Below are 26,212 nucleotides of genomic sequence, written 5' to 3'. Positions count from 1 at the left end.
CCTGGCAGCCTTTTGGCAGTTTTATGGTACCAATGTTGTTACTGTAATCCATTGATGGTACCATTACTGGTACTGAGATATATTGTAAGGAGTGGGGGGGGGCAGGGCAGGGCAGGGCAGGGCAGGGCAGGGCAGGGCAGGGCAGGGCAGGGCAGGGCAGGGCAGGGCAGGGCAGGGCAGGGCAGGGCAGTCGTTTGAATTCAGGTGATGTTGCAATTTGCCCATTATCTACAGTGGGCTTGCGTTTTACATGTATCTCCTATTTTGTGTGTGCTTGTTTTAAAAATGTATTTTTATCATAGTACAAAGACAGTGCTCTCTCTGAGAAGATGTAGACTACTTGTACTCTTTTCTACAGCTAGATGCAGGACTGCTTGAGGTGTAAGGCTAAGAGACATGCCTGAGGATGGTTAAGTGGGATGGCTAATAATTCTACTCTTCCTCTCTCTCCTCCCCTCTCTGTGTCTCACTTGCAATGAATACTAACAACACGCCAAAGGAGACTGAACATAAAAGGCTGCTACATTCCCAGGCAATGTTATGCTCTACAGTATCTCTTCAAGCAAGAGAAGCATTCATTTCTCCACTGGATTATTTCCAGTGATGAAATTGTCGTGGAAAACGTTATATTCCAATGACCTAACAATAATTTGATTTACACTTTACACCGTAGGTTATCAACACATCAATTTATTATCTCCCAGGCAAAATAAACAGCAGAGCAACAATAAAAACATCCAGACACTATAGGAACCATTTATACTGTGCATTTAAAGGTCCAATGCAAACATTTTTATATCAAATCATTTTGGGGGGGTAACAGTTAAGTTCCTTACTGTGATTGTTTTCAATGAAAATGGTAAAAAATAAACAAAAATAGCTTCTTACAAAGGAGTAATTTCTCAAGCAAGAATTTAGCTAGGACTGTCTGGAAGTGGTATGAGTGGGGAGGGGAAAATTGAACATTTGCTGTTATTGGCAGAGAGGTTTGGAACTCTTTCTTATTGGTCTATTAACTCATTTACTGCATGGGATGTCACCATGGATGGCCAAAACTCCATCCCACCTAAACAGGCAGAAATTTCAGGTATTTTCAAACAGCTCTTACACTAAAAGGGCATTATCATAATTTTCACAATTTCACAGTATTATTCCAACTTCATCATGTGGAAATATATATAAAACACAGGACAATCACATTTCTGACTGCACTGAGCCTTTAAGCAAAGTGAAAATGTCAGTTCACACCAAAGGTCAGGTAAACAACATGAGGCAATCGAAGGCACAGTACTGTAATTCAGCTTAATAAATAAGGTAAAACACCCATTCCTAACTAGCCTGGGTACCAGTCTGTTTAGCAATGACAGAGGAATGTTAGCTAAACAGACTTGTACCCAGGCTAATTCATAATCCATTCATCCACAGCATTTCTCTTTTCGCTCCGTCACACCACAGTCTCGCGGCCAGGGTCAGGGTCTGAGAGCTGGCTGTCTGAGGAGGGTGGTCTGGTCTGCTCCTCCCCTCCCTCTCCTGTGTCTGAGAACTGCAGTGGAGGCCCAGAGGGAAGCTGAAAGGGCTCAGGGAAGGCATGGAAGTGGACAGGAGATGGCCCCAGCTCTGTATCGGCGAGCCCTAGTCCATCCTGACCCCGCAGTCCCCCCATTCCTCCTCCTCTTTTCCCCTGCTCCTCCTCCTGGTCCTGCTCCTCAGCCAGAGGGAGCTGTAGGAACTGAGGAAGCCACAGCTGCTCCTTCTTCAGCAGGCCTCTCTGATCGTCCACACTGCAGCACTGGGCTCTGGACAGAAGTTCCATCAGACCTGCAGACAACAGAGAAATCATGTTCAGGCTCATGTCTTAAGTGTAATAGCTACATAGATACCTGAGAACAGCTGATCATTGCAAGAATCTCTAGTAGGTTCCCACACAAACCACTCCCTTACCATCCATGTCATAGGTTCTTCTAGCGGCAGGGTTTCTCAGCCTGGTGTTGGTCCGGACTCTGTCAGCACTAAAGAGGGAGCTAGTATCCATCTCTACAACAGCTGATCTTCTTCCCTAACCAATATAGAGAAATGTCATGTCGTTTGAAATGCCAAGAACATTTTGAAGGCTAGATTAAATCAGATCAAGTGTTAGCCGGTGATAGGGGAGTCGGAGTTGTAACTGCATTAGAACTGTCAAATTGGTGAGCGGTTGCTCATGTGGTTGTCACAAAAAGCTACAACTCACTTTTGAAGTTCAGAACAAGTGTATGCTATATATAATGAAAAATCATTAAAGAAATAAGGATTTATATCAGCCTAATCGGGGTGTAGATTGCAACACACGTTCCAGTGTTCAAACTTGTAACAAGGCTGCATGGGATTATCACTGAGGTGACTCGGCGCATCCAATGGCAATGTCTGCGATACCCACATAAAAAAATACTACAGTTTGATATAGAACATTATAGTGCTTACTCGAATATGTAGTATACTGTAGTATACTGTAGTATACTGTACTCCACACTGTAGTTGATAGACACATTTAGATCAGCGATCTAAGGCTCCGAAACCAAGTTAAATGATGGTTTAATTATGGCGACGTCAGAGGACGCCAGATGATGATGATGCAGATGGCTTGTCGGTTCTGATATGATCTTTGGCCTCTCTGTAGCCTGGGATGCCAGATGATGATGACGGAGTTGGCTTGCTGACCCTGATGTCGTCCTCAGCTCAGCCTCGATGTAGTCTGGACTTCATACTCCTCCACGTCCAACCTGTAGCACACACTTGGGCGATGCCTCTGCCACTGCCACAGCCCAATAAGCCCACCACGCATCAGTCCTAAGCAGTAGTGGTCCTCACTAGGAGCGCTCTGCCATTTCCACACTGCATTCGGGTCTCATTGATCAAGAAGCAGCCGGTGCTGAGATGCATCATTTAAATGCATGACAACATTAGCCAGCTAGCAAAACCAGACAAATCAATCTGCCATCAGTCCTGCAACTCCGTGGGTAAAAAACAACCAGATATATACAATCAACAATTCAATGACTTATCAAAAACTAGAATATGTACAACATTCCAGAGCTCTCTGTTTAGGCTGCCTTACGATGCGATGGAAACCACAGAACCAGTATCCCTGGATCATGTGTAGTACTTACCATAGCATTTTGTAGAATACTATGGGTGCTTTCGTTAATTCACTCTGGCTATCTATTACAATTTCAGAGCACTCTCATCTGAGTGCGCCAGAGCGCAGAATAACTGATGAATTTACAAACGCGCAACACCCGTTGAATATAAAGGTTGGCAAAAAAAAAAATCTTCAATTGTTGTCAGCAACACAGTTACAGTCATCAACGCTCTGGACAACATGAAAACAGCCTAACCAGCTCTGCTAGGTTGAGTAAAATGGTCAGAGTGGGGTGTTCTCTCATTTGTGTCTGGAAGTATCTAGCAAGCTAGCCAACTTTAGCTTGTTAGCTTGGGTGCTTGAATGCCATTGCGAGGTCAGAATGCTCAGATCAACCCTACTCCTGAGCCAAAGCATCCAGTGTGCGCTCAGAACACTGCATGAGCAAAATGCTCGGAATTTATGAACTGACAACAATCTGAATTTATGACCGCCCAGAGCGCACTTTGGCACTCCAGTGGGAATAAGGAACACACCCATTAGTACACGCTGTAGTAGTATTCCTCAATTGTGTAGTGTTTACTATATCATTGTAGTATACTGTACAATACTACACAACAAATTCTCCAGTGTTCATTTTTTATTTATAACTTTGAGCGTGTTAAATCAACGCTGAAAGTGTTGCGTCTGTGGACCCATATAGACACCGGAACAGTGTTGAATTAAATCAACACACTGCTTAGTGCCTTTCAAGTAAATTGTAGAGTTACATGACTGTATTTGTTAGTGACAGAGACATGGTTGTTGCATTCATCCTTTTTTGGTCCCATTGGCTTCACGAATATGTTATTATAAAAAAAGCTTTATTTTGCGGGCCTCGTTTTATCCTAATACAGGGGCCTGAATCTCCTACACATCACTTTGAACCAAAACCACTGTCACCTTTGTGATGTGAGACGGACCAAGCATGATTCCAACAAAACAAACAACAAAACGTGACTTACTTGGTGCAACAAGCACATACACAAACAATCCCACAACCCAGGTGGGAACAATGGAGAACTTAAGTATGATGCCCAATTAGAGACAACAACAATCAGCTGCCTCTAATTGGGAACCATACAACAAAACAAACATAGAAATAGGAAAGGCCGGACTCCAGCCGCAAAACCTGACAGGGCACCGGCCCGGACTGGGCTCCGGCCGTGGAGCTGGGTTGGACGCCGTGCCTGGAATGGGCACCGGCGCATAGGAAGGCTCCTGCCATGAGCGGGACTGGACACCATGCCTGGACTGGGCACCGGCGCAGAGGACGGCCCCTGCCATGGAGCAGGACTGGACACCGCGCCTGGACTGGGCACTGGCGCAGAAGAAGGCTCCGGCCATGGAGCTGGGTTGGACGCCGCGCCCGGACTGGGCACCGGCGCCGAGGTAGGCTCCTGCCATGGAGCGGGACTGGACACCGTGCCTGGACTGGGCACCGGCGCCAAGGAAGGCTCCTGCCATGGAGCGGGACTGGACACCGTGCCTGGACCGGGCACCGGCGCAGAGGAAGGCTCCTGCCATGGAGCGGGACTGGTGACACACACTTCAGGATGGGTGCGGGGAACTGGCACAGGACGTACCGTGCTGGGGAGGTGCACTGGTGCGTGGAGCCGGCACAGATGGCACCGGACTGATGACACGCTCTTCAGCACGCCTGCGCTGCAGCCTACCTCCACCTCTCTCCTGAATCCCTCATTGCATTCCTCCACCGCCTGCCATTCGGGCTCTTGCACTCTCCGCTGCTCCGCCGACCACCCCTCGTGCCCCCCCCAAATCTTGGGGTTTCTGTGGCCGCGGTCCCCGGCGTCGTCAACTTCCTTGGTGTCTCCTTCCAAGGAAGGGTCTCACATCCTCCCATGATTTCCTCCCATGTCCAAAACTCCTTAACCTCCATAACACGCTGCTTGGTCCTGCGTTGGTGGGATGTTCTGTCACGTTTGTGATGAGAGACGGACCAAGGCGCAGCATGATTTGAGTTCCACATTTTATTTTGGGGTGAAACTTCCAACAAAACAACAAGCACATACACAAATAATATCCCACAACCCAGGTGGGAACAATGGAGAACTTAAGTATGATCCCCAATTAGACACAACGACAATCAGCTGCCTCAAATTGGGAACAATAGAACAAAACAAACATAGAAATAGGAAAACTAGAACACCCCCCTAGTCACGCCCTGACCTACAACACCATAGAGAACCCCGAGGACTCTCTATGGTCAGGGCGTGACAACCACACCTATCATTATCATATTTCCCAGGATGCTCTATTGCAGGTTGATATTTAGAGTAGTTTGTTTCAATATCTATGTTTGTGCATTGATTGATTGATTAATGAATTAATCTTATACTACTCAAATATAAATTACAAAAATATTCTGAACATATCCTAAATGTTACTTGGATTTATTGCACCGGTTACTGAAATGGTTGTTACAATTTAGATGGTTTAGGTAGTCCCATAGTTTATTCTTCCCAACCCTGGGAGTCACTCTGAATACAGGTTGTGGGTGATAAAATCATTTCAAAAAAGTTGGATAGCCCCACAATGGATGGATTCCAATAGGAATTCCACATCACGTTGCAAGCCAGCATAATGCGACTCGCAGGCCTGATGTAAAACCATTAGTTTCAGGCCACTGTATTAAAGATTTGTTCCGAAAGGGGTACAAACACCATGTAATGTCATCCTTTGTACCTTTAATTAGAAGTGCATAAGTGTACCCCAGTTCACACTGTACCTCAGGCCACATTGGGCCTGCAAGTAGGGTTGCAAAATTCTGGATTCCCAGATTTGTCTAAAATTGCGATTGAAGGATTTCTGATTTTCTCCTTCCATTTCCAAGAAAACTTCCAACCAGGATTTCTGTATAACCTGGGAATTTGGGTAAAGTTACCAGAATGTTGCAACCCTACATGCAAGTCACATTATGCTAGCTTGCAAAGTTATGTGTAATTCCTATTGAACTCTGTCCAGAGTTAGGATATCCAACAGATGGAATTTTAATTCACCTGCAACCTTGCATTCAGAATGAGTGCCAGGGTTAGGAACATTGTGAGGAGAAGGCATTTAATTAAACTGGAACAATCATTTCAGTCACCGGTGCAAAAAATCAAAATAACTGATTGGATTACTTTTGAAAAATGTATGTTATTTATCTTTGTGTAGCATCATATTAATCAGTAAATCAATGTACAGTAAATTCACAAACTTAGATATAGCAGAACAGATACTTCAATGTTCAAAAACATTTATAGAACTCTGATCATTTTCTTGCCTTAGTACCTGAATTGCAAATCTTAGACCAACTTTTTTGCAAAAAAATGAAACACAAATGTCATCAGTGAATACAACATTCATTGTTTCGTGTTTTGTTGACATAATAATAATGGCTCCACCATTTCCTGGTTGCTAAAATTCTAATAGTTTGCCTGATTTCAGTTTTGTTGCCAAAACAAGCAATGCATAGTGTAGAGAATCATTGCACCATCTAAACCGCCATGAAATATCTCTTCAAACACCAGAAATATTGTATTTTCAGCTGTTTGAAGCAGGTATATAAAACCAAAAGTAAAAGACGCAAAAGCGAAGCTTAAAAACGTGAAGCATGGAAATAGTTCACAAAGAACAAATCTACCACTTCTTACACTTCTCACACTTTTAATGAGAATGACAAATCTATAACTCACGTTTACATGTGAATCTGGTCGGGTTCCCCAAAAAGTTACATATTGCAGCTTTAACACATTGTTTTCATCAGAAGAGAAATGTGTACAATTGTGTTCACTGTTTCCGGCAATATGTAAATACTACTGCAAATTCTAAATCATCCAGTCACTGTCATACCACGTAAACTATATGGAAAGACCTAGGCAATGGTGACTGTCCAATTTTTATGATCTTTTCAAATTTTGCAGAGAATGAAGTTGGGTTACATTTAAGTCACTTTGGGTTACTCCTAAATCCTCATCTCCAACATTGTGATCTTCCTTAGCGCTTTTCTTCGGTGTGGATTTCGGCCTATACATTCATATCCTTGTGTTTCTCCATTGTATTCGTCTTTCCTTAGTTCTATTGTGGATTGTGTTTCTGTGCGCCAATGGAAAGTCTACAAAACTATGAGCAAACAAATCTTTGTATTGAATACATGGAATGGAGTAGTGATGATACCGATGAATGAATCCTGCACACAATGTGCTTATTTTTGATTAAATGTAAAACACAGACGAGCTTTCTGTTTTGTCTGCTTGGATTTAAGAGAAAAGGATGGTTGCGCACATTTTGTTTGGCAGGCAGTTGTGTTCTTTTGATGAATGTATTTGCAATTTTGACTGTATAATAGAGTTTTGATATACGGATTTATGTTTTGAGAAGGCAACTACATTTTGAAAACACATTTATTGTTTGTTTTGAATATCGACAACATTGTTCTAAAAAATATGCTTGTACGTGATTCAGAAAAACTGAACTAGCACTTACTAATTTTACCATAATGTCCTATATTATGTATTATAGTTTACCATGGTAAACTGTGGTGAACACTATGTTAGGCCTATGATAACTTTGTAAATAATGGTAATTATTTATCCATATTACTCTACTGTGCTACGACAATCATATACACAATGAATGTGCTATACTGTAAATATGTAGGCATTGAACAAATCTGATGTATCATGGTGGAAAGCTGGAAATCCTTTCATTATGGAAATAAATAATGGTTTACCTCATAAAAAAATAATATAATTTACTTTAGAATACTACAGTACTTACTATAAAATGAGTTAGTACACTGTAGTAAACTGTAGTACAGTGTAGAACACTATACACTACTCACTCCATTGATATGCTAATGTCTAATTTGCATATACCCCAATCCCCTCCCCTATGTGCCAATTTCTGCCTCCCATGAGTGAGACACCTACATACCAAGTATAGATAATATATTGTTGTTCCCAATGATCTGTTTATTCTCATTCTGACCTACTTGCAAGTTAAGGCAAGTTTGCCGTTTTAGTATTTGTTCAATAGAAACATTACAATATACTACAGTAATGTCTGCAAAACTGCAACAAGAAATAATACAATATAATCCTGCAGTAAATACTACAGTATGCTGGAGTAATGTATGCAAAAACACAAGAGTAAATACGACAGTATGTGCTGTAATGTTTCTGGGAGAGAAAAAAACTGCTGTTCTTCAGTTAAATCCATAAAATACAACAATGAATACTATAATACAGTGCCCTCCATAATTATTGGGACAGTAAAAGCTTTTGTTCTTATTTTGGCTCCATAGTCCAAAAGTATGGATTTAAAGTCAAACAATGACAATGAAGTTAAAGTGCAGATTCTCAGCTTTCATTTTTAGGTTATTTTCATCCATATTGGGTGAACCGTTTAGAAATTATAACACTTTTGTACATAGTCCCCCCTTTTAGGGGAGCAAAGTATCGGGACAAATTCACGTATATGTTTATTAAAGTACTAAAAACGTAAGAATTTGGTCCCATATTCATAGCACACAATGGCTACATCAAGCTTGTGACTCTACAAACTTGTTCTATGCATTTGTATGTTTGTTTTGGTTGCGTTTCAGATTATTTTGTGCCCAATAGAAATGAATGGTAAATAGAATATGCATCTAAACACTTCAACAGTAACGTGGATGCTACCGTGATTATGGAGAATCCTGGATGATGAGTGAAAAAGTTACAGACACTACATGGGAGGTACAGGGGAGCTTAGCATTTTTTCAGTGGTATGATATTTGCGCGTCTATAACTTTCTCACATGATTCATGATTCATTCAGGATGATTCGTAATCAGGGTAGCATCCAGATTCATGTAGGAGTGTTTCGAAACATATTCTTATTTACAATAAAAGTGACTCCAAAAAGACACAATACATTATTTACCTTTCGTTTCTATTGGGCACAAACAGAATCAGAAACACAACCAAGACAAACAGCAAATGCTTGTGAAATTTTGTTCCCCTAAAATGAATGGACTATGTACAAAAAGCGCTGTAATTTCTAAATAGTTCACCAATATGGATGAGAATTCACTCAAATTAATGCTAACAGTCTGCACTTTAACCTCATAAGCATTGTTTGATTTCAAATCCAAAGTTTTGAAGTATAGAACCAAACAAAGAAAACATTTTTCACTGTCCCAATAATTACAGAGGGCACTGTTTATAAATATACTAATACTAAAGTTTTAATAACACAGTAAAACTATGATATTTTTTCATGTGGGTATAACGCCAGGAGCGGTATCCTGATTTGACAGCTCCAAATGCAGTTACCTCCGATATTGCACAAATAAAAACAATGAAACTGCTTTGCAGGCAGACAGACAGATACATAGACAGCCGGACAGGCAGACAGACAGGCAGACAGATCGTTGCACAAGTATCACTCACCTGAAACACAGGGCCCGAGGAGCTACCACACACCATTGAGCTGCTGCTCTGCTCAGTACCTGGGGAAAATAATAGGATCAAATATTCTCAATCTCAAAAACGAATCTACGCAAAACAATTTAGACGCGTGGCGATCCCAAAATTTCGTCAGCCGGTGATTGTCAAGCAAATAACTGCCGGTCTCACAGTAATTGACCATTAATTAACATAAACACATTTAGCATCTCCTGGCTTCCACACTGATGCAGACCTTTGGAACATCTATATATTAAAAAGTCTATTACTTCTATGTAATATAGCCTAGATTTTCACAATAAATCCATTATTTCTTTTCGACAGGTTTAAAGAATACATGATATGAAGAAAATGTCCCACTGTCATTGGTATTATGAGACAAAAACTGTTTTGGTAACTGATGCACATAAGTAAAAGATGATGAGATAATGTACTGTAAACGAAGCAAGTACACTCACAAGGGCGTCTACAGTAGTACAGTGCCTATATATATTCACACCCCTTGACTTTTTCACATTTTGCTGTGTTACATAGTGGGATAAAAATGGATTTAATTGTAATTTATTTTGTCAACGATCTACACAAAATACTCTGTAATGTCCAAGTGGAGAAAAATTCGAAAATGTGAACAAAAAATGTGTGGAAATAAAGAAAAATATATATCTTAACTAGATAAGTATTCAACCCCCTTAGTCAATACATGTTAGAATCACATTTTACAGTGATTACAGCTGTGAGACTTTCTGGTGAAAGGTGCATTTGTGTCTCTGTTGGAAAGCAGACTGAAAGTAGTTTTTCTCTAGGATTTTGCCTGTGCTAAAGCTCTATTCCGTTTCTTTTTATCCCCAAAAAACTCCCTATCCTTGCCGATGACAAGCATACCCATAACATGTTGCAGCCGCCACCATGCTTAGAAATATGAAGAGTGGTGCTCAGGGATGTGTTGTGTTGGATTTGCACCGAACATAATGCTTTGTATTCAGGACAAAAAGGATCACTTTATTTCCAAATATTTTACTTTTACTTATATTACTTTAGTGCCTTATTGCAAACAGGATGCATGTTTTGGAATGTTTTGTATCCTTTTCACTCTATAATTTATGTTAGTATTGTGGAGTAACTTCAATGTTGTTTATCCATCCTCAGTTATCTGGAAAACCTCCCTGGTCTTTGTGGTTGAATCTGTGCTTGACATTTACTGCTAGACTGAGGGACCTTACAGATAAATGTATGTGAGATGGGGTAGTCATTTAAAAATCATGTTAAACACTATTATTGCACACAGAGTGAGTCCACGCAAACTTATTTTGTGACTTGTTAAAAGGGTTGAATGGTTATTGACTAAAGACATTTCAGCTTTTCATTTTTAATTCATTTGAAAACATTTCTAAAAACATAATTCCACTTTGACATTATGGGGTATAGATCAAATGCATGTAGATCAGTGACACAAAATCTCAATTTAATCTATTTTGAATTCAGGCTGTAAAACAACAAAATGTGGAAAAAGTCAAGGGGTGTGAATACTTTCTGAAGGCCCAGTAGATGTATAATCTTCATCAGAAGATATATTGTACTTAAAGATAATATTATCTTTTATTTTACCGTCAGCTATTTATTTGCTGTTTACATTGAAATCACATTGTCCAACTCCATAACTGTCATTGTCAAGCAAAACAAGACAATTGGTGATACAGAGTTGGCATGATAGCACAAACAGACTGGCACTTAGACTAGGTACTGTAATTACATAATAATTACCTAAAAAAGATTGGTTTTAATTATTTGGGATTCATTGCAAAAACAAACGAGCACCACTAAGTATTGCCAATTGTGCTGTTCTCTTGGAAGTGGTTACCATGAAGTTCTGAGTAAATACCAGACAAACACTGGCTAAACAAGCACGGTCAATTATCATGCTTTACAGAAAATTCTCATAGGAAATCATAGTGTTTGGCGTGATAGGACATAGTGTGTTGCAGAAGATTGTACTGAATCCTTTGGGAGATATACGCATAAAGCTTTGTGGATACAGTATCAGTTTTGAGCACAAGCATTCTCACCATCTAGGTTTCTCTCCTGCACACACATACGCACAATTTAAAAAAAACAGAAAACAAACAGAATTCTGCAGCATACTAGCCTTTCACTCTGTCCAGTGTTATCTTTTTGTCGGCCAGGGAGGTTACGGCCGTGCTCATGCTTAGGGACTCTTTGCTCCCACTCTGAAATAAAAGGGAGTATGGAGAGAAAACATCAGAGGGTTTATAGGTTATGCAACAGCATAGAACGTCACACGCAGAGTCCCATAGTTAGACTCACCATGGTGACTATGACGTCCTGTGGACGCAGACGTTGCTTCTGGAGCACTGGGGTCAGTGCTTCCTGTAGAGACTTGCTGGACTTTACCACAATACCCACTGTCTTCCCTGTGGACACTATCTCCACCCTGAGAAATAGACACAACTTGGCATTAGTATGATTTTGTTTGTTTGTCGGGTTCATTTAACTACAGGAAATACAAAAGTGAACATGTCGTAAAATATCAGGATGTGGCCACTCACGCAAAAGTGACTCTGAGCTCCAGGAAGACCTGCTGCTCCTTCAGAACTGAGCTGTCCTGATCCAGAGAGAGGGGCTTCTGGGGAGAGACCGGAGAACAGAAGGCGAATAATGAACACAGTACATCAACTATACTTGGCATAGAGAATTCTCCCTTGTCCTCCAACTAAGATGCTGCTGAGTGACAGACAGACACCATTTTGGGTAAAACCAATAGCCTGCTTGAGAGGTTGCTTGATTGATTGATTTTATAAGCAAGTTAAAAAAATACATATAGACACAGTACATATTCAAACTTTCAGGGATTACAGGTTAAAGTCTGACTTATTGTGGTACACACTCTACACTCTCAAAAGTAAAGGTGTCTGGAAGAACCTTTTGGGGTTCTAAGAATTGCCACACCAGTGGAACCATTCCAGGTCGAAAAGGTTCCCAGAGGAACCCCTCTGAAAAGGGTCTTAGAGGAACCCCTGTGTAAAGGTTCAAACTGTAACCTTTTTGTGATGGGATGGGTTCAATAGTCCTCCATAAGTGGACGCGTCATAATACCCATAAAAACACAGAAATGGTTCCAATTGTTTTTCCGCCACACATTTATTCACATCGTGAATTTGACAACAAAAATATCGAATGAATTGTGTTTGGTGTAGACTTACCTTGATGAGACGTTTTGATAGCTGTGTAATTCTCTCTCAGACAAGGTGAGTTTTATCAACATATTCACCTCAATTTACTCTCAAAAATTTGCAATGACAATTAACGATGAAACTTACCTTGTCACACCGAGAGAGATTTGCGAGGTTATCAAAACGTCACACCAGGGTAAGCCTATACGAAACACAGAAGCTATATGAAGTAGCTCTAAAACCCCAGAGGGAAAATTAATGGTGGAAAGGCGATTGGAACCATTTCCAGTCAAGGTTTAAGAGTGGTACTGTGGTACTAAATGTTGAACCTTTTTAATAATACAGTGCCTTGCGAAAGTATTCGGTCCCCCTTGAACTTTGCGACCTTTTGCCACATTTCAGGCTTCAAACATAAAGATATAAAACTGTATTTTTTGTGAAGAATCAACAACAAGTGGGACACAATCATGAAGTGGAACGACATTTATTGGATATTTCAAACTTTTTTAACAAATCAAAAACTGAAAAATTGGGCGTGCAAAATTATTCAGCCCCTTTACTTTCAGTGCAGCAAACTCTCTCCAGAAGTTCAGTGAGGATCTCTGAATGATCCAATGTTGACCTAAATGACTAATGATGATAAATACAATCCACCTGTGTGTAATCAAGTCTCCGTATAAATGCACCTGCACTGTGACAGTCTCAGAGGTCCGTTAAAAGCGCAGAGAGCATCATGAAGAACAAGGAACACACCAGGCAGGTCCGAGATACTGTTGTGAAGAAGTTTAAAGCCGGATTTGGATACAAAAAGATTTCCCAAGCTTTAAACATCCCAAGGAGCACTGTGCAAGCGATAATATTGAAATGGAAGGAGTATCAGACCACTGCAAATCTACCAAGACCTGGCCGTCCCTCTAAACTTTCAGCTCATACAAGGAGAAGACTGATCAGAGATGCAGCCAAGAGGCCCATGATCACTCTGGATGAACTGCAGAGATCTACAGCTGAGGTGGGAGACTCTGTCCATAGGACAACAATCAGTCGTATATTGCACAAATCTGGCCTTTATGGAAGAGTGGCAAGAAGAAAGCCATTTCTTAAAGATATCCATAAAAAGTGTCGTTTAAAGTTTGCCACAAGCCACCTGGGAGACACACCAAACATGTGGAAGAAGGTGCTCTGGTCAGATGAAACCAAAATTGAACTTTTTGGCAACAATGCAAAACGTTATGTTTGGCTTAAAAGCAACACAGCGCATCACCCTGAACACACCATCCCCACTGTCGAACATGGTGGTGGAAGCATCATGGTTTGGGCCTGCTTTTCTTCAGCAGGGACAGGGAAGATGGTTAAAATTGATGGGAAGATGGATGGAGCCAAATACAGGACCATTCTGGAAGAAAACCTGATGGAGTCTGCAAAAGACCTGAGACTGGGACGGAGATTTGTCTTCCAACAAGACAATGATCCAAAACATAAAGCAAAATCTACAATGGAATGGTTCAAAAATAAACATATCCAGGTGTTAGAATGGCCAAGTCTAAGTCCAGACCTGAATCCAATCGAGAATCTGTGGAAAGAACTGAAAACTGCTTTTCACAAATGCTCTCCATCCAACCTCACTGAGCTCGAGCTGTTTTGCAAGGAGGAATGGGAAAACATTTCAGTCTCTCGATGTGCAAAACTGATAGAGACATACCCCAAGCGATTTACAGCTGTAATCGCAGAAAAAGGTGGCGCTACAAAGTATTAACTTAAGGGGGCTGAATAATTTTGCACGCCCAATTTTTCAGTTTTTGATTTGTTAAAAAAGTTTGAAATATCCAATAAATGTCGTTCCACTTCATGATTGTGTCCCACTTGTTGTTGATTCTTCACAAAAAAAATACAGTTTTATATCTTTATGTTTGAAGCCTGGAACGTGGCAAAAGGTTGCAAAGTTCAAGGGGGCCGAATACTTTCGCAAGGCACTGTATATTGTAGAGCTGGCAGCCTATCAGGAGATTGGATGCGTGGCTTATTGGAGGCGTGGCTTTATATATTTTTTGCCATTCTTTTCGCAATGTTAAGATTATACACTGCAAATTTACATTTTCCTCAAATATTTAGGCATGTTACATATTCTAATATAATATTAATATGGCTGAATACATATAGTAACAATGTGGTAACTACTCCAACTTTGGGATTTGCATAAGCGATTGAGGATCGCTCAGCTTCATTGAAGCTACAAAACTGTCAGTGCTCAAACTTAACATGTGATGACAATAAAACAGAACCGATGAACAGAGATGACATTTACCTTGTCCTTGCCCTGCAGGTAGATTATGACATCCGAGAGGGGGAGGCCTCTCTTCTCACAGAGCCCAGTGAGCATAGTGCGGATAGAGAGGCCAGGTCGGGCTGGAGCCAGGGATGCAGTGCCGTCAGGTAGGAACACACAACAGTACTTCTCTGCCTGGCCCGCACGCCAACGCTCCTTCTCCAACTTCTGGGGGGGGGAAAGGGGGTAAAATAAACAAGTTAATTCAAAGTCGAAATAAGTATTATGTGATAGTCAGAGCTTGGTGTCTGTGTGCTCACCTCTGCTGCATTGAGGAGGGATCCCGACCTGGCTGTGCTCTGTAAGACTGCAGCATGGTCAGCAAGCTCAGCTAAGGGAATGGGCAGGGGGTATATTCAGCTGCAGGTATACTGTATGTCATCAGACCAGAAAAGTACTAGACTGTAATGTAAATTCTGAACCAATGCTATCCCTATTGTATTATACCTCCCCACGATCCCCTCTTTTCCTGTCCTTTCTCTCTGGTCAGCTTGTTCTGTGGGGCTCCTTTTCTCTTCTCTGCTCCCTCGTCCAAATCCAAAGGTAGAGACTTTCCTGGTTTGACCTTTGGTTTCTATGAACAATACTCAGTTATGAAGTGATGTGTTGGTTTATGCACAAACTTTATAGCACATTTTTACAGTACTGTAAGGTCAGGGCCGGCCCTAGCCTTTTGGCGGCCCTAAACGAGATTTAGTGCAGGCAAAACATTTTAGTGGCCCCCCTCTAGACGGCTGAGATAAATGTACATTTCCCGTAATTCTACACATTTTGCCATGGGGCGTAGAGATAATGTTGCAGTTTTAAAGCAAGTTTCCGCAATTCTACACCATTTGCCATGAGGTGGAGATAACATTTTGCCATTTTATGACTAACTTCATGCAATTCTATACATTTTGCCATGACTTATTCCATGTTAATATGATATCTGAATGAGAGTGACTAACCAAATCAATGGGGTCACCTGAGCACGTGCCGTTCTTACCCGGTCGTTAATTCGGACATGATTAAGTTCAGATAGCTTGCTAGACTCATTTTCCAATCAAAAAATATTTAGCTGACTTGGGATAATTGAGTGACTGTCAGTGACTGACATAACAAGAGGAAAACTGCTGATACACAACCATATCTCTAAACTGCACCTTGTGTATTCTATTGTTCTAACTATCAACAAACATTAAGTTGAAACCCCAACTGAGTTCCAATTGTATTTTTTTTTTTTTTTGTACGCTTATACCTGGCGCCGGCCCTGTGTACGGTACCTCTTTGGGTTTCTGGTCAGCCTTGGGTCTGTCACTATGAGAGGGGATGTCAGGCCCGGCAGTCTTTCTGGTTGCTGTGCTCTTCGAGCGGGGGCCCAGCTCAGGTAGAGGCCTGCCCTCCACATTGGCCAACATGCAGCTCTGATAGAGCTGGGAGCGAACAAAGCGTGTGTAGCTATCAAACTTCATCAGCTTGAAGATCTGAAGTGAGGAAGAGGGAGAGAGAGAGAGGAAGCCTTGTTAAGTCAGGCAACACAACCATCTTTGTTACTAAACTTTTCTTGCTGTTTCCCACAGCAAAAGATGGCCATGCTACTGTATGAATATTTCATTATTTTCTAATGGAGGCTTGCTACAGTAGATGATGTGTCCATGATGGTGTACCTGTTGTTGAGCCTTGTGATACATGTCAGGGTGAGGGTTTCTCACTTCCCACTCCTCGATGCGGACTTTGTCATCAATGTTGATGGGATGGGAGGCACTGCCTGAGAGGTAACTGCTGTAGATGGAGCGAGCCTCCTGGTTTAACTGGACAGAAAAGGAACATGGTCAAACCCTGACCGATAGAGACCCCTCTTGAAGATGGGTAATCTTGAAGATGTCAGAAACCCATTTTCATCTGTGAAGTACCTTCTCTTTCTGATTGGCTGGGATCTGTCTGAACTTTTCACATGCCTGCCAAAATAAGATGTTCTCAGCACTGACCTCCGACTTCAGGAAAGCCTGTGGGTTTAAGCAGAAAAATAGTCTTGTCACCAATATTTACCCAACCACAATGCCTTATCACCAGGCATAATCTTCAGCCTGTTTTGACTGTCTGAAAACTGTGGGTAGTTTCTTAAGGGGTTAATGGGGAAAACCTCTTCCAATGTGTTTTTTATTGGGCCTTAACACCACCTTAAATTTGACTACACTGCAAACCAAAACTGGTTCTGAGAACGTTCCCAGAACATTCATTAGGTTGCCATAAAAACGGTCTAGTTGTGCTGATGATTATGCAATGTTTGTACAAAACATTTGCCTGATGTTGCAAGAACATTCCCAGAACACATTTTGTTACTACATCACCTGGAAACCTAATAAGAACCTTAGGGCAATGTTCTGTTTTGGTTGTTACAGATGTCATGCACAACATTTTAGTGAATGTTAGGAGAACGTTCAATGGATATTTTGTTTAAAACATTTTCTTATCAAGAGCATTACTTGAATGTTTTTGGGACGTTATCATCCTAATGTTAGATAAAACCCTAACTAGAACTTAATGGGAATGTTAGCTAATGTCCTGGGAATGTTCCCGGTTTGCTGGGTATTGTTTACTCTGATATTTCTGTCTCACTCACACACATTCCTCTGCTCTCCACAGGCCTCGTAGTCCAAACTGGTGAATCTCGTCTCTTTTCCCATAAATCCTCCAGCCCTCAGGAGAAAATCAGACGCCCATGTGGTTCTGACTATTTAAGGGACTCTTGCGTGGGCCTCTTTCTCACTTTATTCTCACTTTAATTTATTGGGCATTTTGACAAACAATCTTTGTGGCAGGGTTTTGTATTGTCTCCCAGTCAGTAAAATGCTTTCATTCAAATAATGTATTGTGTTTGCTTTTCATGTATTGTGTAATTGATGTGTATATACAGTACCAGTCAAAAGTTTGGACACACCTACTCTTTCAAGGGCTTTTCTTCATTTTGACTATTGTAGAATAATAGTGAAGACATCAGAAATATGAAATAACACATGGAATCATGTAGTAACCAAAAAAGTGTTAAACAAATCTAAATATATTTTATATTTGAGATTCATCGAAGCAGCCACCCTTTGCCTTGATTACAGCTTTGCACACTTTTGACCTACTCTCAACCTACTCTCAATCACCTGGAATGCTTTTCCAACAGTCTTGAAGGAGTTCCCACATATGCTGAGCACTTGTTGGCTGCTTTTCCTTCACTCTGCGGTTCAACTCATCCCAAACCATCTCAATTGGGTTGAGGTCGAGTGATTGTGGAGGTAGTGTAGATATAGTGTAATTGTTGTTTTTTGATGTGTTCATGCAGAGCTTATATCAAATCAAATCCAATACAATTTTATTGGTCACATACACATATTTAGCAGAAGTTATTGTGGGTGTAGAGAAATGCTTGTGTTCCTAGCTCTAACAGTGCAGTAATATCTAACAATTCACAACAATACACAAATATCTAAAAGTAAAATAATGGAATTAAGAAATGTATAAGTATTTGGACGAGCAATGTCAGTGGCATTGACTAAACTACAGTAGAATAGAATACAGTATATACATATGAAATTAGCAAAGCGGTATGTAAACATTATTAAAGTGACTAGTGATTCCATGTCTATGTATATGGGGCAGCAGCCTCTAAGGTACAGGGTTGAGTAACCTGTGGTAACCAGCTAGTGATGGCTATTTAACAGTCTGATGGCCTTGAGGTAGAAGCTGTTTTTCAGTTTCTCGGTCCCAGCTTTGATGCACCTGTACTGACCTCGCCTTCTGGATTATAGCGGAGTGAACAGTCCATGGCTCAGGTGGTTGGTGTCCTTGATGATCTTTTTGGCCTTCCTGTGACATCGGGTGCTGTAGGTGTCCTGGAGGGCAGGCAGTGTGCCCCTGGTGACGCATTGGGCAGACCGCACCACTCTCTGGAGAGCCCTGTGGTTGTGGGCGTTGCAGTTGTCGTACCAGGCGGTGATACAGCCTGACAGGATGTTCTCTAATGTGCATCTGTAAAAGATTGTGAGGGTCTTAGGGGCCAAGCCAAATTTCTTCAGCCTCCTGAGGTTGAAGAGGCGCTGTTGCGCCTTCTTCACCACGCTGTCTGTGTGGGTGGACCTTTTCAGATCGTCAGAGATGTGTATGCCGAGGAACTTGAAGCTTTCCATCTTCTCCACTGTGGTCCCTTCAATGTGGTTGGAGCGTGCTCCAACCTGCTTTTTCCTGAAGTCCCCTATCATCTCCTTTGTTTTGTTGACGTTAAAGGAGAGGTTATTTTCCTGGCACCACTCCGTCAGGGCCTCTCCTCCTCCCTGTAGGTTGTCTCGTCATTGTTGGTAATCTATGGTTGTGTCATCTGCGAACTTGATGACTGAGTTGGAGGCATGTGTGGCCATGCAGTCATGGATGAACAAGGAGTACAGGAGGGGGCTGAGTATGCACTATTGTGGGGTTCCTTGTGTTGAGGATCAGTGAAGTGGAGGTGTTGTTTCCTACCTTTACCACCAAGGAGGCGGCCTGTCAGGAAGTCCAGAACCCAGTTGCACAGGACCGGGTTCAGACCCAGGGCCCCAAGCTTGATGATAAGCTTGGAGGTTACTACGGTGTTGAAGGCTTAGCTGTAGTCAATGAACAGCATTCTTACATAGGTATTCCTCTTGAATATGTCCGTAAACACTCCAGCCAGCTGGTCTACGCATGCTCTGATGACGTGGCTAGGGATATTGTCTGGGCTGGCAGCCATGCAAGGGTTAACACGCTTAAATGTCTTACTCACATCGGCCATGGAGAATGAGAGCCCACAGTCCGTGGGAGCGGGAGCGGGACGCATCGATGGCACTGTGTTATGCTCAAAGCAGACGAAGAAGGTGTTTAGCTTGTCTGGGAGCAGGATGTCAGTGTCCGCGACATGGCTGGTTTCTCCCTTTGTAATCTGTGATTGTCTGTAGATCCTGCCACATATGTCTTGTCTGAGCCGTTGAATTGCGACTCCACTTGATTTTGTACTGACGTTTTGCCTGTTTGATTGCCTTACGGAGGGAATAATTACACTGTTTGTATTTCGACCATCTTCCCAGTCATTTTGCCATGGTTAAATGCGGTGGTTAGCGCTTTCAGTTTTGCGCGAATGCTGCCATCTGTCCATGGTTTCTGGTTTGGGTAGGTTTTAACAGGGACAGTAGGAACAACATCCCCTATACACTTCCTGATGAACTCAGTCACTGTGTCTGTGTATACATCAATGTTATTATCCGAGGCTACCCGGAACATATCCTAGTCCCCATGATCAAAACAATCTTAAAGCATGGATTCCGATTGGTCAGACCAGCGATGAATAGACCTTAGCACGGACATCCTGTTTGAGTTTCTGCCTATAGGAAGGGAGGAAAGAAATGGAGTCGTGATCTGATTTGCCGAAGGGAGGGTGGGGGAGGGCCTTGTGGGCATCCCGGAAGAGAGAATAGCAGGGGTCGAGTGTTTTCCCAGCACGAGTACTACAGTCAATGTGTTGGTAGAATTTCGGTAGCGTTTTCCTCAAATTTGCTTTGTTAAAATCCCCAGCTACAATAAATGGGCCTCAGGGTATGTTGTTTCCAGTTACATAAAGTCCAGTGTAGTTCTTTGAGGAATGTTGGGGTATCGGCTTGAGGGGGAATATACACAGCTGTGACTATAACAAAAGAGAATTATCTTGGAAGGTAATACGGTCGGCGTTTGATTGTGAGGTATTCTACGTCGGGTGAACAAAAGGACTTGAGTTTCTGTACGTTATCACAAGCACACCATGAGTGGTTAATCATGAAGCATACACCACGCCCTTCTTCTTCCCGGAGAGTTCTTCATTCCTGTCTGTGCGATGTATTGAGAACCCAGCTGGCTGTATGGACGGAGACAGTATATCCAGAGAGAGACATGATTCCATGAAACAGAGTATGTTACAGTCCCTAATGTCTCTCTAGAAGGAGATCCTCACCCTGAGCTTGTTTACTTTATTGTCCAGAGACTGAACATTAGCGAGAAATATACTCAGAAGCAGTGGATGGTGTGCCCGCCTCCTGAGTCGGACTAGAAGTCCACTCCGAATACCTCTTCTCAGTTGAGCAGCATCTTGGAGCAGCCTCTGGGATAAGTTAAATTGCCCTGATGGGTAAGAATAAAGGATCCAATTCGGGAAATTCCTGGTCGTAATATGCTGGTGAGTTACCGCCACTCTGATATCTAAAAGTTATTTCCGGCTTATGTAATAACACAAAAACATTCTGGGCTAATAGTGTAAAAAATGGCACAAAAAAGCAAAATACTGCAAAGTTGTTTAGCAGCTAGAATCAGTGCTGCCATGTCTAAGATGGCGATGACATCCTGAGACCGCGGTTAAATAATGGCAAAATAATCAACACAAAATCATAGTCTTTCCTTTACATGACAATGTCAGTGTTCAAAATGACTTCTTTTATCTCTTCAAAACAATGGACTTGAAACAAACACACAAGACCCATAAACACAAAGTGCATACTAAAGCTCATCATGAATAAACCTGAAAGATTGCGTACAGTCGGGTTTAGGTCCTACCGTGAAGTAGAGGACACCAGTTGGGTCCTGTAGTAGCCTCTCAAAGCTCACAGCCCAGCTGGCCACCTTCCCCACACCACTGGCTCCATCACTGGGCACGGTGGGGAGACTGGAGTTACTGCTGGAACACAGGCCCACACTGGCTCCACGTTCCTCTGGTACCACATTCAGCTCTGGAGACATTAACAACAGGGCTGTACTGGATGTAATACAGAAACCACCATGTATGCTTCACTTTGAAATATGATTACGTGTCTTCTCCTGCACTTGAACATAGTAAAGTGATTTTGAATACGGAACACTTTAGTCTAATCACTGAGTTGTGAAAATGTACAGGAAATTAAAAGATGATTGTACAAGGAAACAAGTCGTGAGCAACTCCTTCACGTGACTTTCTCTCACATACGGCTGTCAGCTATTGAGGAGGAAGTCATTGTGGTAACACCGGAACTTCAGAGCCAGACTGGCAGGTGAACCCAACAGACAGTGCATTCTTTAGCGTTTACAAACAGTAAACACTACTTACAGTGAGCTACAAAAGTATTGGGACAGTGACATGTTTTGTTGTTGTTTTGGCTCTGTACTCCAGCATAATGATACAATGACTGAGGTTGAAGTGCAGACCCTCAGCTTTAATTTGAGTGTATTTTCTATCCATATCGGTTGAACCATTTAGAAATGACATCACTTTTTGTTCATAGTCCCCCCATTTTAGGGAATCAAAAGTATTGGGACAAATTCAATTGTGTGTATTATCGTAGTCAAACGTTTAGTATTTGGTCCCATATTCCTAGCATAAAATGATTACATCAAGCTTGTTGTGACTCTACAAACTTGTTGGATGCATTTGCTGGTTTTTTTGGTTGCGTTTCAGATTATTTTGTGCCCAATAGAAATGAATGTTAATTAATGGATTGTCATTTTGGAGTCACTTTTTAATGTAAATAAGAATATTATATGTTTCTAAACACTTCTAAATTCATGTGGATGCTACCACGATTACGGCTAGTCCTGAATGAATCGTGAATAATGATGAGTGCGAAAGTTACAGACACACAAATATCATACCCCCAAGACATGCTAACTTCTCCATTACGGTAACAGGGGAGCTTAACACATTTTTTTGTCGTTGGGGGAGGGGGGAGGGGGGGTGATATTTGTGCTCACTCATCATTATTCACTTTGAAATATTATTTGTGTCTTCTCCTGCACTTGAACATAGTAAAGTGATTTTGAATACCGAACACTTTAGTCTAGTCACTGAGTTGTGAAAATGTACAGGAAATTAAAAGATGATTGTACAAGGAAACAAGTCGTGAGCAACTCCTTCACGTGACTTTCTCTCACATACGGCTGTCAGCTATTGAGGAGGAAGTCATTGTGGTAACACCGGAACTTCAGAGCCAGACTGGCAGGTGAACCCAACAGACAGTGCATTCTTTAACGTTTACAAACAGTAAACACTACTTACAAGTACTGGGAGAGTGATATTTTTGTGGTTGCTTTGGCTCTGTACTCCAGCACTTTGAATTTTAAATGATACATTGACTATGAGGTTGAAGTGCAGAATGTCAGCTTTAATTTGAGGGTATTTTCATCTATATCGGGTGAACCGTTTGGAATTACACCACTTTTTGTACATAGTCCCCCCCATTTTAGTGAACCAAAAGTATTGGGACTAATTCACTTACGTATATTAATGTAGTCAAAAGTTTAGTATTTGGTCCCATATTCATAGCATGCATTGACTACATCAAGCTTGTGACTCTACAAACTTGTTGGATGCATTTGCTGTTAGTTTTGGTTGTTTCAGATTATTTTGTGCCCAATAGAAATGAATGGTAAATAATGTGTTGTCCTTCTGGAGTCACTTTTATCGTAAAGCTGACAGTCATTGTATCATTTCATTGTTTCACTGCAATACTTTTGGAGCTAACTGTATATGAGTGAAACATGTTGAGAGAGGAGGACACTGCTACAGGGCCATTCACTTATTCACATACAGCTCTGATTTACAGCTCCTCAAAGCACTCAGCAGAAGAGTGAGTGAGCGAGTGAATCCATATGTATAACTGGGAGAAAGCAGACCATCTATTGTCTGGTCCAACACGTTCAGTGAAAAAAAAACTGAATGTGTCCATGTTTCAACTCACCTCCGTCCGACACTGCCAGACTCTGTAACCACAAACATAGACTAGTGAATAAATCTGCTTTGGATTAGGGTAACAACAATCAGATACACAATGATTTTATATGTAAAGTAACATGTTTTTAGTTGGCGTAAAACCTCTAATCTTTAGAAGACTTTAGAGCTTAGACAGTGAGACTGTGAGACAGAAAGACAGACAGACAATCTAGGCCCACTTACTGCACGTCCATTCGGTATTCCAAGGTTTTTATGTGTTAGGAACATTGCCGTATCGCTTCGGTTAATTGAAAGTTTCCAAGAGAGACATTGATAGATCACTGAAGAAGGGTTCCGGTAATGTTCATCTCTGAACCTACTTGCTTTGCAGTGACTGCCACTTCCTGACTGCACAGGAAGTCTTGCCATAGCAACATGACCACAAGAGGATGTGTGTGCACTCTACACAAACCCTCGTCTTTCTTTACCCCCTTGTCGAAAGCAATATCATTCTCATTCATGCAGACAATAGAACACACCAGAACATGAAATGAATACACTGTTGATTACAGTTTGAAAACAGTTTGTGGTGTTTGAGTTTCTCTAGACAAATATTGGTCATGTGTTTTAATTAGCATAAAACTGGATCTTAACCATATAGAATTAGGAGGATCTCTATGCTTAACCATGATAAATTGCCACCAGCTGTAAGTGACTAAACACACGCCATCACCACCATAAACCACAGCTCACGTATTGTATATAATTTTAGTATAGGTTTACCCTTGTGAGATTCAGTGGTCTAATGCTGGTTTCATTGTTGTATCGTCCAAGTCTCCTTCGGAAAGAGGATCTCAGGGCAAGTTGAGAGAATCCTTTGGTGAACTCTTTGAACATCATTGTTTTCTGTAGGACAAATTCAAAACAATCCAACAGTGATCAGATAAATTACGTCACACTTGGCTCAACTATAATATGACTTGTTTGAGCATGTTTCATACACTCTAAAAATCCTGAACTTCCATGACAACCCAAGGGAAGCGGGTAAATCTGTTCCTAGCTATCCCCAAATGCTACAAAAGGCACCACAGGAAATTCCCCCAAAAGCCACAATCCTCACGATACAGAATATCTACTGCACATGATTAAATGAATGTAAAAGGATTGTACCTTCTCTCTGGATTCTCCAGTTGTTTTCCTCAAAGGACAGTGGCAGGATGCAGAGGTCTCCATGGCAGTGGTGGAGCCTACTTGGAATAGACAGAGAGAGAAAGGAAAGGAAAGAAAAGGAGAGGAGAGTTTAACAGCTCTGGGCGGCTGATGCCAGGGGACTGGTCTGGGGCCCACAGTGATGATGGCTTATCACTAAACAAACAACATCCCAGCCATAAACCACAGCTCACATGGATATAAAAATCAATGGGTGGGACACAGATAGATAAACACAGCAACCACTCAAGGGGAAGTCTCAGGTTGTCTCCTCCTCCATTCCATTTTCACAGTGACTGTCTGTTCCTAAAACTGTGTGAACCAGCCCGCATGTAACCCACTCATTACCCATTTGAACATAAACCAGCCTGCATGCCCATATGGCCATTTCTACATACACAATATAGACCTGTGCATACCGTGTTTTTATTTCACAATTCAAGAAAATAAGATTGACCTTCATCCTTGTGTAATAAACTGTATATAACACCATTCACTGTAACATGTCATTCTTTGCAGTAACCTAGTAGTATGTTAGTGGTATTTGATTAGGATCTCAATTAGCTATAGCCAAAGATGCAGCTACTCTTCCTGGGGTCCACCACAAAACATAAAATACTACATAATACTAATAGACAATGACAGCTGAAGGAGAGAATCACATACATTTTAAATAAGAATACACACTTTCATATTCTTATGCCTTAGCAATTCATGCTACCTGTACTCCTGATAAAGGCTACACTGCAGTCTTCCATTTTGTAGCAGTTGCTGTTACAATTGCATGTCCTGATCCTAATCTCTCAGAACCAGTTTTTCTGTGAACACTAGCGAGAATCTCACAACATTAGGAACCACCCGTGTCCTTGATTCTGCCATTTGACCTCAGTGCTATTCATCATATTAATGTGACTCATAGTTGCTACTGAATCCAAGTGCAACGACAATGGAAATGCTAACCTAAACGTTCAATCTGCCTGTGGCTCAATCATACTGAGCGAGGAACTGAGGAGAAAAGATGAGCGCTTCGGCTTGCAGGGCATGGTGCATAGAGAATGATAATAGAGTAGGTAACTGATGGATAAGAGTGCGAATGGGTGTCAGACAAATCTGACTCGTGGCGAGATGATGCATGAGTGGAAGAAGAGCAAATACTGAAACCAAGATTTGATTTGAATTTGTGACTCAAGAGAACATTGCT

The 26,212-nt window shown here is 41.6% G+C and overlaps 1 protein-coding gene across 3 annotated transcripts; it reads right to left on the bottom strand.

The window, feature by feature from the left end:
• Positions 1 to 674: 674 nt before the first annotated feature.
• On the bottom strand, positions 675 to 25,202 carry rgs14b (regulator of G protein signaling 14b). Of its 3 annotated transcripts, XM_024394909.2 has the most exons (16): positions 24,973 to 25,202; positions 24,586 to 24,708; positions 23,831 to 23,852; positions 21,678 to 21,850; positions 17,012 to 17,104; positions 16,766 to 16,909; positions 16,382 to 16,582; positions 15,567 to 15,693; positions 15,380 to 15,450; positions 15,099 to 15,287; positions 12,173 to 12,249; positions 11,931 to 12,057; positions 11,752 to 11,833; positions 9,594 to 9,652; positions 1,942 to 2,056; positions 675 to 1,818 (listed from the first exon to the last, which is right to left on the bottom strand). In XM_024394909.2, exons 1-16 carry the CDS (start codon positions 25,033 to 25,035, stop codon positions 1,445 to 1,447), a joined length of 2,040 nt encoding a protein of 679 aa, XP_024250677.1. In that variant the 5' UTR covers positions 25,036 to 25,202; the 3' UTR covers positions 675 to 1,444. The 3 variants fall into 3 exon arrangements, with proteins under 3 accessions (XP_024250677.1, XP_024250678.1, XP_024250676.1); XM_024394910.2 differs by lacking the exons at positions 24,586 to 24,708; positions 24,973 to 25,202 and adding an exon at positions 24,046 to 24,542 and having other exon boundaries at positions 15,099 to 15,284; XM_024394908.2 differs by lacking the exons at positions 24,586 to 24,708; positions 24,973 to 25,202 and adding an exon at positions 24,046 to 24,540.
• Positions 25,203 to 26,212: the final 1,010 nt, after the last annotated feature.

Source organism: Oncorhynchus tshawytscha, linkage group LG30, assembly GCF_018296145.1.
Source record: "Oncorhynchus tshawytscha isolate Ot180627B linkage group LG30, Otsh_v2.0, whole genome shotgun sequence".
NCBI lineage: Eukaryota > Metazoa > Chordata > Actinopteri > Salmoniformes > Salmonidae > Oncorhynchus > Oncorhynchus tshawytscha.
Note: the sequence above shows the minus strand (reverse complement) of the source record. Positions and strands in the feature narration are given on the sequence as shown.